This window comes from Lygodium microphyllum, chromosome 9, assembly GCF_053477565.2.
Source record: "Lygodium microphyllum isolate KBCC chromosome 9, Lygodium_microphyllum_v1.1.10, whole genome shotgun sequence".
Lineage (NCBI taxonomy): Eukaryota > Viridiplantae > Streptophyta > Polypodiopsida > Schizaeales > Lygodiaceae > Lygodium > Lygodium microphyllum.
In genome coordinates, this window is record NC_141143.1 from 25560167 (window position 1) to 25574339 (window position 14173).

General features: G+C 40.3%; 1 protein-coding gene across 1 annotated transcript; it reads left to right on the forward strand.

The window, feature by feature from the left end:
• The first annotated feature begins 3125 nt into the window (after positions 1-3125).
• LOC148030883 (uncharacterized) lies at positions 3126-3749 on the forward strand. Its single transcript, XM_087685504.1, has 3 exons — positions 3126-3189; positions 3283-3384; positions 3510-3749. Exons 1-3 carry the CDS (start codon positions 3145-3147, stop codon positions 3747-3749), a joined length of 387 nt encoding a protein of 128 aa, XP_087541630.1. The 5' UTR covers positions 3126-3144.
• Positions 3750-14173: the final 10424 nt, after the last annotated feature.

Consider the following 14173-nt stretch of genomic DNA (forward strand, 5'->3'; position numbering starts at 1 on the left):
GATATAGCAAAACTTGGAAGAATTTCCAGTGATGTGTAAAAAATCAAAGAGCCTATCATTAGATGTCTCAATTATCTCCTCCTCATCCATTCCTTCCAGAGATAGCTTCCTCTTTGTCATTTTGACCAGAAAAATATTTATCCCTGAAAAAAAAAAGCAGAAAAGAACCAATATCCAATAAAACAAGATGATATCATGGAAAGAGGCCCCAACATTGATTTTCCAAGCCAAAAAAATCAAAACAGGACAATTTTTTTAGTTGACCGGTGAAACGCGAAAATTCAAGTGTGTAAGGCAAATGCCTGTGAAGGAATCGCGTTTCATCAGACACTAGCTTGAAGACAAAAATTATTCTAAAATGTGGCCGGTGAAACGCGATACTAAGAAAAATATCATCAACAGAGACATTGTCTCGCGTTTTACTTGTCAAAAATTGCAAATGAAGAAAAGAAACATGAACAATAAATAAATTCTATGGAAACACACAAATTGATGATATAATCATTTTTGGAAAAGATATGTTGCATTTGAAAGATAGAAAGCACATAACATCTTTAATTGTTTAAGTGTTATAAAACATTCTTTCTATATTAATCAAAATTATTTTGTTAAAATGCTTGTAATAAAAAAAATTGTTACCTATCAAAGATTGTTGAACTGCTCTCCACACAGGATGCAAGGACCTTGAAGGGAAGTCGAGACGAAATTTTGGCAGAGAAGAAGACAATGTCGGAGAAATGGGTTTGAAATGCTTTTATATCGACCGTTAAGCATGTGGTGATAGTTCCAACGAAAAAGTTTGTGTAATAATGGAAATACACGTGTGTGACTTAACACAGCGTAATAAACTCCTCAGAAGACGTGCGCATTCTCTTTTTCCAAAAATACGTTTTACGTGTGTTAAATAACCCTTTTCCAAGTAAATAAAAAATTCCGATAAGCGAGGGTACGTCACACGTGTGTTATTAACACTTTGCGAAGAACGTTGAGTCCATGCAAATTCACCGCCTTCAGCTTTCATCGCATTTCATCGCTACTCCATCTTTGTTTTTGGTGTTCCTTCCAGTCTCCACGCATTTCCTTCCAATCTCCAAGCATTTCACTGCTTCCCCAACAAAGCAAACCTTCAAGCATATTGTCATCTTTAGGCTGAGATTGTGAAGAACAAGCTAAGAAGAAGGTATGGTTTCTGCATCTTGCTTTTCAATAACAAGCTCCATTCAATGCATTGTTTTGATATTTTTCCTTAATCCTTTATGTTATTATTAGCTCATGACCACTACAAAAGAATTTTTTCCACAGTGAAAGCATTCCTTAATATTGTGGATATTTAAGAAAATCTTATTGTGATCTGCATGAGCTATCTGAAATCCATGCTGCTGTAAATAATTACTTATCTGAGAATTCCATGCTCTCGGTGACTGTTTCTTTCCTCCCTAATTCTATGGATATTTTAAGTAATCTTAAAAGCTTTCCTTGGTCAATTTTTATGCTATTCATGAGCTGTCCGGTGAAACGCGAAAATAAGGTACTTCAAGCAGGTTTCCTGGCTTAAATTCGCGTTTCACTGGACACAATGGACAACAAGTCCGGTGAAACGCGAAAAGAAGCAGCTGCAAGGAGGCGCCTTGCTTGACACTCGCATTTCACTAGACAGCTCGAGAAAAATTCAGCTGATACGAGAAAACGCCATGCAGCATAGATAACTCTTGTCTGGGACTTGCGTTTTGCTTTACATGCTGGAGAAGAAGTAACATATGTTTTTTTGGCAGATGGCTAGGACTAAGGCAACAGAAAGAAAAGAGAAGATTGATCCTAGGGATTTAGCATCAAAGATTCATCAGTCTTCAAAGCCTCAGAAGCTCTCTAGAAAGTCAAAGCCAAGGAGAAGGTTTTCTCAAAATGTCAGGTGTCTAAGGGAGATTAGGAAGGCAGTAAATGCTCTTGACAATGCAATTCCAAAGTTGTCTTTTCAGAGGCTTGTCAGGGAAATTTGTGACAGATATAGTTTGGATAGTTTCAGATGGACAAGAACAGCTCTTAATTGTATACAAGAAGCCACATAGGATTTTCTAATTGAGTTTTTCCAAGATGCCTACATTTGTGCTGCTCATGCTCATAGGCTCACACTCATGGACAAGGACATGGTAATTCTTAGGAGGCTAAGATATAGATTTTCAAAGGTCCTTGAGCCAATTCCCCTCACTGATATGAAGACATTTAATATCCTTAATGTGCCCCCAGCTAGAAGAAAGAAAGATGATTCTGGTGTCAGGGTTGAGGATGTCACCCATGAGAAGGATACAAGGCAACATGAAAAAGAGGAGAAGGCTAAAGAGGAACAAGCAGATAAATGGAGAGAGTATAGGAGGCAAAGGGTTGAAGAAAGGGAAATAGAGCAACTAGAGTCCTTTGAAAATGAGCTAGCCACCCTTCTTGAAGCAACTAATCCAAAAGGATTCAGTGTGTTTTGTTTCTTACCTGGTGACTTAGGCAAAAGAACTGAGGTTATCTCCTTTGATGCTGCATGTGTTCAGATTCTTAAGGATAAAAGAAGAGAAGTAAATGACAGTCTTATTCTTGCTGGCCTAAGGTATGTCCATCCATAATTACTTATACTTTTTGATATTTTTTTAGCAATAAGATTTTTCTTGTTTATACTCACTATTTCTATGCCTTTTCTAGGTGTATAATGCATGAGTTTCCTTTGGATATACAACAAAAAATTGAGGTTTTTGATCCATCTATCTCATTCTTTATGAGGAATGAGCTTGATGCAAGTTTTATTGAGCACTGGCTCAATTTGATTGACTTCGATACTTTGGAGCTGCTTATAATTCCATATAATGAAAAGTAAGTGATTCAATATTCTATTAGAGTTTTTGAGATTTTATCCTACTAATTTGTTGAGATATGATTGCTTTTAGTTCTCATTGGAGCTTGATTGCAATAGACCTTGTGGATAAGCAATGCTTTTTAATCAACTCTATGAAAGGAAGCCATGGAAATGCTAAATTGTAAGTTATATTATCCAAGGGCTCCTTGATATTTCAATTCTTTTTTTTGTAAGTACTCTAAATTTCAACATATTTTATATACAGAGGTGCCAAAAGATTAATTGAAGAGCTAGAGAAAAGACCCCCTATGCCATCTGATTTGCTTGCAACAATGCAATATAGACAAGTTGCAGTAAGTTATTCATTAAAATAATTGAAACATGAGTTTGTTCTATGAACTACCATTCGTCCTCTTTATAGTTTTACTTTGTGTTGGTGGTTGCAGTGTCCCCATCAGGATGATAGCCATTCTTGTGGCTGGAGGGTGATTGCAAATGCTAGAAGAATGGTTAACTTTGTTTATCTTAATGATGATAAACATGTAAAGGTAATATGAAAGATGCTAAACTTTAAGATAGATATTAATTGCAAATAGTCCATTGATGATAAAAATATAGTCTATTGTAAGAACAATAATGAACTAAAACTCTTTTTTCTATAAATGTGTGACAGTTTTCGAAGGATTGCTATACATCTGAGCATATTTGGTACATCAGAGCAAAGCTCTTGAAGTATATGATAATCAATTGTATACAACCAACAACAGAGATTGGTGGGGATTTGCACCATGAAGGAGATGCGGTGCCTATAACCACGGAAGGCAAATCCACAGCTTCAACACCTTCTATACCCAAGACATCAAAGAAAGGCAAAAGGACTCCTAGAAAGGATAGTTCTCCAAAAAAGAAATAGCCTTGCCATATCGCCTTGTAGGCCTTCATATATAGAAATTTGCCCTTCAGCCCTTGTATATCTCATAGAGATGGCAGATAGACATCTGCTACAAAATTTGTACATGTATTTTATATTGATAGTAAAGATATCTTTTCTTGAATGTCATTGCAGTGTATTTTATTTTCTCTCCTTTTCGATATCTGCAAAAAATAAATTACAAATGTTTGTTAGTTAGAAAGTGAGATCTTGATATACATCTAAGTAGATATAATATGATGTGAAAACTTACTCGTTTCTTGTCAAGTTGGAATACAAAGGAGCATGGTAGTTCAATGTCTTCATTTTGTAAATCCATCCTCACTTGATGTAGCGTACATGATTTTCTGATCTTTAAGATTGCAATAATATACTCATTGAACCAAATATCAAGATCCACAATAGGATCCTTGCTGAAATCATTAAGATTCTGGTCTAAAGCAACTAGACTACTACCAACAAAATGCCATCGACTATAGTAAAAGCTAAGGATAAAATTTTGAGTAGCAATCATATATTTACAAGCTATAGAGTCTTGATCTATCTTACATATAATTTTTCCTTCTGTCCTTGTATCCCATCCTTCATCAACAAATTGTATGATATGATCATATGTTAGTCTCTTCACTGAAAGCATGGTTTTTGTTATTCTTATCTCCATATTAGAGAAGAAATCAATAAATATATTAATAGGCATAAATAAAGTAACTTTGCTTAGCCTACTTGAGATATTAGATTTTAGTGCTTTCTGGATCTCAGAAAATATCTTACATCTATAGCCCTCACTAGTAGCTGGACTTGGCAAAGGCCACTCAAAGCTTGAAAAATCTGGCAAAGGAAGGAGTTTTATTGATCCCCATTGGCAACACCGCATAGGAATAACATAAGAATGGTCATAAAAGAATATTCCATTCTCTGCAAGCTCTGTCTTCTTTCTACCTCTATACATTTCTTCTCCAATTGAACCATGTATAACATCAATAACATCAATAATAGATTCCACTGGTTGCCATTCCTCAAGATTAGAGGGATAGACATCTACAAGACAAACAAATATTATAATGGAAAAACCTAAACCATGTTTAAGAAAGGAAAAACTTTAAGAATCAAATTCTTACAATTTGGTCTATGCATTGGAAGCTTTGAAGATCCAGGTTTCAAACACAGCTCTCTATGCATGAACACATGTTGCACTAGTACCTCTTTGATACTATTCTTATTTGCTCCAAGCTTAAAATCTCGGATTCTGCCCTTCCAAGCAGAGATAAACGAGCTCTCATGTCTTTGCCTTTTTCCACGTTTTGCTTGTTGCATGGTGATCCAACTACCTTTGCTAATGATAGTAGGAATCCATCTTCCATCAGTTTGGAATGAGTTAAACACTGATATGGATGTGATTTGGGAGCTTGGACGCCTTGTTGAAGGTCGAATTTCTGTATCCATGGTAGAAGAGAGAGATACATGCACACAGAGAGAGAGAGAGAGAGAGAGAGAGAGAGAGAGATAGAGAGAGAGAGAGAGAGAGAGGACTAGGCTATCATAACGGAGGGAAAAACAATAGAGGAATAAAAGAAACGAGGGAAAAAACTGAGTGCCATGCTTTTCACCAATTTGAATTTCGATTACATCAGTCATTATCATTAATCTAGAAACATCATTAAATAAAAGTAGCCGAGACTCTATGCCATTAATGCAAAATATGTCATAATCACGAATATAAGAGACTAAAAATACATAATAAAAATACAAATTCGTAATATTATCATATTTATATATTTTTGTAAAATAATTTTTTATTTTTTTTAAATTAGAAGTTCCGTTACGGAGGCTTTGCTCTTATTGGTCTAGAGCACTCTCTCTCCACATCCTAAAAGGCATTTTCGAGACCTCAAAACTCCCCTAATGAAAAAAGAAGGCAAAAATTAAATCTAAGAAAAATAAAAAATGTGAGCTCGATGGAGGAAACAAGAGAAGAAAAGGCAAAAGGTGCAAAGGCAACCTCAAAGAAGGCAAAGGAGAAAGGTGCATTTTAAAATGCAAAGGTGCCCCAAATTTTGTAAAAGAGCCAGGTTCCCCTCATGTGCAATTTGTAAAGACTAGACGGCCATAGGTGAAGGGATAATGTAAATAGAAGGGAATAGGAAAAGAGGAGCTTGGCAAGATGCCCGGTCATGCAAAAAGGAAATGGGTGTCCAAAGGGATAATGGCATGTATAAAAATTAAAAAGTGAATGGAAGAGCTCATTCTTGGTGTGTGGCTAAAATGGCTCTTTTCTTCTCTTCTTCTTTTCTCCTTGCTTGTGCTTGTGCTTGTGTTTGAGAGAGGGAGTGTGAGGGTGTGAGGGAGTAAGTGTGTGAGGATGAGGAACCATGGTGGAGAAGCTCTCCATCTTCTCCTCTCTTCTTCTCTTCTCTTTTCTTATCTTGTCTCGTGTGCAAGGCTAAAACCTCTAGAGATGAACAAGCATTATATGTTAGCAATAGGTACAAAGGCAATAAGGATAAGCTTTTCTGTGACATCTACAAAAGGACCGAACACATTGAGAAGTTCTGCCATGCCAGAAAGAGATCCCAAAAGGCCTATCTAGTTGTTATTAAAGAAGAAGAAGAAGAAGAAGAAGAAGACCACCAGGAGAAGGACAAACCTCATTAGTCCTTCTATTCGGATAGACTTTTTTAGCTTTGTATTTCTAGCTCCAATGCTTTGGATATAAACTTGTAAACTTCTCATGTAGCCTTGTACTACAGCCTCTGTACACTTTGTGAGGCCCTTGTTACAGCCTCTAGATGTCTATCATGTTTATGGTATCCACACTAAGCCTTTCATGTGACAGCCTTTGGTGTTTTGCCATGTTTATGGTGTGCCCACACTTTGCAGGAGTTCCTCTCACTAAAGCCTCTAAACACTTTGTACTTCTGGTTGTGATTGAGGAGGGGTGTTGAGATGTTTGCAATCACACCTACTTCAGTCTCTTTGTAAGGAGCAGTGTGGGCTCAGGTTTAGAATCCCATATGCACAATACAAGAAGTGCTACCATTCAGTTTCCTATAAAGCATTGTACTTGCACTCTTTTCTAATGCAATGATAGTACTCTTTTCTTTCCAGTAAAGTGTCTGTGTCACTATCCACACACAAGATTGTGTTTATGAGTCCAAGTCTCAATCTTGGAACCTAATTCACTTGTGTGATAATTTGACTTGTAAATATCAATGTCTTCATGAGTTCATTCTTCCTCTTTCAACCTCCATAGCTTCTGTCATAGCCATGTCCTAGATCCGAGTTTTCACACACCTAAACTTGGTTGTAACCCAAGAAGTCGTCCAAGAAATTGTAGGCTTCTTTTCCTGCTACTCTCTCTACCATATGTGCTCTATGTAGGGAAATGGATAATTGTCTCTCTTAGTTGTTGCATTAACTTTCTTATAGTTCATGCACACTTGGATTTTACTATTCTTTTTTAGGATGATCACAATGGGTGACACCCAATCCGTATGCTCAATATCGTAAATGAATCCGGCCTTTAATAGTTTATCAATCTCTTCCTTGATGGCATGATCATGTTTTGGATTCATCATGTAAGGTCATTGTTTCACTAGGTTTGCATCAGGAGTCATTAGGATGTTATGCATTACGACTCCCTTGAGTTCCAAGCAAATACATCTATGTACTCTTGCAAGATCAGCCTCCTCTTGCTCAGCTATAAACATGGGTCGAGGCCTTTCCCTTTCCCCTACTAAGTTGACCTCCTTGACCTTGACAGGCCCTTCAATTGATTCACTTGCCTATCCCTATCTCTTTGTGCCCAAAAACATCACTACTCTATCTCCTTTTTTGAATTTAGTGAAGTGCTTTGGTAGGTCTTGGGGTTTCTTTTGATGTTTGGCTTTTGACCCCTTTGGTTGTCCTCTCATTTCCTCCTTCAACCATCTGTGTTGTAGATGGACCAACAGGTCCCCTTTGGTGTGTATGGTCTTAGGTGGTCGGGGTATCTTGGGTCGCTCTCAAATCTCACTTCTGAATCTGAGTTAAACTTGCAACCCTCTCTAGAGGAAGGATTTTTCCCTAGTTGTTCCAAAGAAAGGTATGGCACTTCGTTGGGTCAATTCTACTTGCTCATAGTCCATCACGCCTAAATGATCCAATCAAGTACAATCACATTCTATTCTGAAGACTCCCTTCTCAATCCTAAAGGCATTTACTTTCCATGGTTTAGAGTCCACTCTTATTTGTTTGATCACTCAGCTGTCTGTGTTGTACTCTATTGATGTCTCGGCCTCTTCTTCACTTTCCTCATTCGTGGAGTAACAGTCTTCGAACACTCATCGTTTAAATTGCTACATTCTAACTACATGTCATTGTCTAGGCCTCTATTTTCATCTATGTGACTAATGCCCTTGTCAGGTTTAGGTCATGCACTTTCATCCATTGCCATTTTGATACGTTGTCCATGAGGTCTTGGAGTGGCTTAAGATTGGTTAGCTAGGTGACCAACTAGCTCCCTCATCAAATATTCAAGGATCCATTGGAGCTCAAGTCTATTGGATAATGGGCTGTGGAAAGGAGCAAGTGTTGGTTGTCTACTAAGGCCTTTGTCCATCATACATAGTGGCACTAATGGTAGGGTCTTTCCCTTCAGAAACTGAGATGTGATGGATCTATGGGACTCACCAACTATCTTTGCAGCTCGCTTATAATCCTCTTCATTGTCTAATAATGGCAGGTCGATGGTGGTGGCTAGCACATGCATCCAATCTCACATACAAATGAGTGATTCCACACTCAGGGCATCTCGGGTCGGCCTTTTCTTGATTGGCTTGCTCCCTTTCAGGACAACAAGATGAGATGTGCCCTGGGCACAAGTCCAACATGCGATTGGTTCCTGGTTTTGTCCTCCTAGGCTTCTATCCCTTCCCTGACCTAGTTTCATCACTGGCATTGGTCTAAAATCTATCAGAATGGGGTTACCTTCTTCCTTGTAAGATACGTACATGTCATTCTTCATTCGGCTCCTCTACATAGTATATCAGAGCATCGCTCAGTGGGTAGGTCACAAGGTGTCCGGGTGGTCTAGGTATGCCTGTGGGATTAATGTCCATCCTAGGGAGAGCTAGCTTGGCATCGTTAGGCACTCGGAGAGCTAATGGATCCCCCCTCCAAAGTGCGGTAGTCTATTTTCCAAGTAGTATGGCTATATATATGGTTGTGAGTATGGTAATCTCCTGAGTAAACATCAATGCATAGCATGATATCTGAACCTACCACATTTGGCACAAGGTCTAGACCTAAGATCCGTGCACTCAGCTAGGAGGTGGTTTCCTCCACAATGCATGCATTGCACGTGAGGTCGAGTAGATCTTCTTATCATCTCTTGGAGCTTGGCCAACTCTAGCTTTACATTCACCAACTCATGATACTCTTTCCTTTCTCTTGGTTACTCTAGCAGCCTGATCTCTTGCTAAAATGGTCACATCTCTCTCTGAGGTTCTAGAGACTGCACTATCTTGGCCTGTGGCTCTCGAGGCTCTCTCTTTGAGCAAATTTTCCACACATATGGCTTCTTCAAAGACCCAGCTACATGTCCCTTTCTAGGTTTGAGTTGCTCACCAAGGCCTTGTAAAGCTCTTCACTCCTAATTCCACTTATGAACATGATATGGCTTGGCCTCTCTCAAAGAGACTCTACACATGGGTGACATAATCTCAAATATCCTCCTTGTCCTTGAATAAGTTCATTAGTCAAACAATAAGGTTATCCAAGTACCTTGCCTTAGAGAATCTCTTGATGAAGAGACTCTTGAGATTGTTGAAGTTGTTGTGTTTGACATTGTCTAGACTAGTGTACCATGTCCATCCTTTATCCCCAAGGCAAAGACCAAAATATTACACTTGTTGAGCAAGGTTTGTCAGGCCATTCACCTCGCATACCTACTCAAACTGCTCTACAAAGCTATATGGGTCGTTATAGAGCTATTACTTGCTGAGTTGCTTAGCAAACTACATGTATCTTTGTTTGGCTCTTCGAATTCCGAGTGATTCCTAGCCCCGCTAGCAATGAAGTTGCTAGGGCCACACTGCTCTACTCTATAGTTGTGTTGTCTAAGAGTCGCTTTGTGAGAAGCTTACTCAGCATAAGGTTAGAGTCTAGTAATATCTCCCTCTCTACATTGGGTCATGTCCTATTTTGGTTAGCAAGCGCTAAGATGTGTTGGACCTCTCGCATTTCTATTTCTTCCCTCAACCTTTCAGCTCTTTATTCTTGATTGTAAGCGGCTATGCCTTGTAGTGCTTTCTTTGCCAATTTCCACTCTTCCTCAAGGTCATCTATGATGCCCTCAGTGTTAGATATGATCAATGTCCCACCCTCATTAGGTGCTACTAGTGATCCATGGTGCTCAAAGTTGTAAGGCCCCCATTATGAGGAGAAGCCAAATGTGAGCCCGAACATTGGTTGAGTCCTGACTTGTATATCAGATGAGGTCTATGTGATCGAATGGCAAAAAGGTGACCATTGTGGGTCTAATCTTTGGGTTAGACGGAGTGGTTAAACTGGTAGCAACTCGAGGTGCATTGCATCGAGTTGCGGGATAAGGGAGTTAAAAGGGGCCCCTATTGTGGGGTCCGGGGGCCATGGAAGCGGCCCCTGGCTCGGGGGTCCCAGGGGGGCCAGCGGTGTAAAATATTACACGGTGCAATGAACAGAATCTGAGAAAGAGATAGAGAGTACACAATAGATAAGAGGAGAATCAGTAAATTCTTTAACTTCAAACAACTGATACAAAGATGGCTCTATCCACCCGTGAGCTTCCACTGTGTGAAGCTTAGATGGTGATCTAGACAGAAGATAGGTGAAGAGCTTAAGGCTAGCTGGAACAACAACTCTGACTGTGGGTGAAAGATGAGTGAGAGATGGCTGCGAAGGGGTTTAGCTTTTATAGCCCGTGAAGGTTGTTAGGTCGGCCTACTGACCCGACCTACCATATGAGCCTCCACTAGTCGGCCAGGGAATATTCCCTTTACCATCGGGCCAGGGGCCACTTTCGTGGCCCCCGGCCCCACAATAGGGGCCCCTTTTAACTCCTTTACCCTGCAACTTGATGCAATACACCTCGAGTTGCTACCAGCTTAACCACTCCGTCTAACCCAAAGATTAGACCCACAACAACCACCTTTTTACCATCCGGTCACATAGACCTCATCTGATATACGAGTCAGGACTGTCCGGGCTCACATTTGGCTTCTCCTCATAATGGGGGCCTTACAACTTTGAGCACCATGGATCATTGGTAGCACCTAATGAGGGTGGGGCATTGATCATATCTAACACCCCCCCTCAATGTCCACCCATAGGTGAACTATCTCCTTGGCCCAATGCCGAGTCTTTGAAGATGAACTTGAAGCAGATCCTTCATAAATGCTTTGGTAAAGATATCTGCTCCATTCTCCTATGTTGGATAGTAGACCAATTCAACTATCCCATTCTCCATCAAATCACGCACATAGTGATACTGGATCTCTATATGTTTGGTGCGTGCATGAAACACTGGATTTTTGGCAATGGCAATGCAACTCTGATTGTCACATCTCAGCACAGTTGGTTCTTCATCCTGCACTCCCATATGCCATAGAATCCTTCTCAACCATACGGCCTCACATGCAGCAAAACAAGCTGCCTTGTACTCTACTTCGGTAGAAGACAATGCCACTGTTGGTTGCTTCTTACTAATCCAAGAGAAAATTCCTGAACCCAAAGAGAAACAATAACCAGAAATTGACTTCCTGGAATCAATGTCTCGTGCCCAATCTGAGTCACAGTTCCCCACAAGAGAAGTTCCGAAACTGTATGTGATACCATAGTCAAGAGTTTTCTTCAAGTATCTGAGCACCCGCATCCCAGCCTTCCAATGACTCTCATGAGGTTTATTTGAGAACCTGTTCAAAACACCAATAGCAAAACTGATATCTGGTCTAGTGTTACACAAGTAGATCAAACTGCTGACCAACCTCCTATACCTCCCAATGTCTGCTAGTGCTGATGTATCCTTGACGGATAACTTTGCATTCACCTCCATAGGTGTAGTTATCTCCTTGCACTCGGTCATGCCAAATGCCTTCAAGATCTCCCATGCATACTTCTTCTGAGAGATGAAGATCTTTCTTGGCTCTTGCCAGACTTCAATCCCCAAACAATAGTGTAGCAAGCCCAAGTCTGTCATTTCAAACTCAAAACTCAAAGCCTTTTGAGTTTGGTTGATCATATCTTCATAATCACCTGTAATAAGAAGGTCGTCCACATATAGGACAATCACTACAGACTTTTTACCATCCCTGTAAACATACAAGTTAGCATCTGAGGCACATCTTTTGAAATTTAGGTTTAAAAAGAACCTATCTATCTGCTGGTACCATGCTCTAGGGGCTTGTTTCAGCCCATACAATGCCTTCTTCAGTTTACACACTTTGTTCTCAGAATGGGGGCCCTCAAACCCTGGTGGCTGAGCCATGTGCACCTCCTCCTTGAGGTCACCATTTAAGAACGCTGACTTAACATCCATTTGGTACACTGGCCACTTCTTGTGGGCAGCCACTACAAGTACCGTGCGAATAGTGGTCATTCTGGTAGTTGGGGCAAATGACTCTTGAAAATCAAACCCTTCAACTTGTGAAAATCCTTGGGCAACCAGTCTAGCTTTGTACTTTTCTAAGGTACCATCAGCCTTGTACTTTACCTTCCAGATCCACTTGGTGCTGATAACCTTCCGCTTTGCTGGTCGATCCACTAACTCCCAAGTGTCATTCTTCATTATGCTATCATACTTCGCGTGCATAGAAGCCTTCCACGATGGATCTGCAAGTACTTCTTCTAAATCAGTTGGCTCCTTTACTTCTCTCATAATCTCAACTATCAAGGCCATATTGACTATGTGAGAAGAAGCCCTCCTTTGCTCCTCTATTCTCTGAGACCTCCCGTCTGCCTTCTCCTCAACAGATGCAGGCATAGGATTATTGTGGTCATAGAGCTGCTTTACCCAGCGTGGCAATGGCTTTTCCGGTGGGGTGATGTTAGGTTAGTGAACTTTTTCCTCATCATCTGAAGTTGATGCTTCCTCCTCCTTAAGGATAGGGATAGCTCTCGGGACAGGTTCATAGTGGACTACTTCTTCGCTTGATGATAAAGTGGAAGAACTTGCCTTCTCCTCCTCCACTGTATGCAGCTCCTCCTTGAACATCACGTCACGGCTCGCGATGATCTTCTTTGCCTCTTGGTCATATAATTTGTAAGCCTTCTGCTCATCACTATAACCCAAGAAGATACATTTTTTGCTTTTTGGTTGTAACTTGTTTCTCTTCTCATCTGGAACATGTGCATAACATTCACATCCAAAAATTCTGAAATGTAAGACTGATGGTTTCTTACTAGTGTAAGCCTCGTGAGGTGTTTTCCCTTGAGAGCCTTTGTATAGCTCCGATTTAGGATGTAGACTGCAGTATTAACCGCTTCAACCCAAAAATGGTTAGGCAATCCCTTGCCCTTTAGCATGCATCTTGCCATCTCCAGAATGGTGCGATTCCTGCATTCCACAACACCGTTCTGTTGAGGTGTGTGAGGCGTCGTCAATTGACGCTTGATCCCTTTGCTCTTGCAAAAGCCTTCAAACTCCTTTGAGTTGAACTCACCACCACCATTTGTTCTAAATTTCTTCACACTTTTCCCTGTTTCATTCTCAATAAGTATTAGCCATTCTTTAAACTTACCAAAAGCTTGAGCCTTATCACGAAGGAAGTACACCCACATCTTCCTACTGTAGTCATCGACAATCAACATAAAATAAGAAGATCCCCCCAAGGCCTGTGTAGGCATCTTACCACACAAGTTAGCATGCACCAACTCTAGAGGAGCCTGTGCTCTATTCTTGCTTTCTTGTGGAAATGCCTTTCTCTATTGCTTGCCCATCATACATGCTTCACATGGTTCCTTCAATTCAGTTATTGTAGGTAGGTGAGCAACCATACCTTGCTTTTGCATCTCCTTCAATACTGCAAATTCGATGTGTCCAAACCTTTCATACCAAAGCTTACTTGTGCCCACTCCAGCGGTGGCTGTAAGAGCACTTAGCTCATACAGGTTGTTCCTTCTTTCTCCTTTGCCAACAATTGTGCCAGCACTATCAATAATTTCTGCACCTGTCTTCTTGAACCTCACTTCATGACCAAGATCAGTTATGGCAGCAAAACTGGTAAGAGATTTCTCTTGATTTCGGGAACATACAACACATTTGAAAGCTTTTTTACTTCACCATTTGCAGCAACAAAAGAAATAGTACCTGTGCCCGCAGCAGGGCATTTAGCATCATTTCCGACCGTCACAGTGATGGATTCTTGTAGAGGCTGCATAGAACTGTATAAACC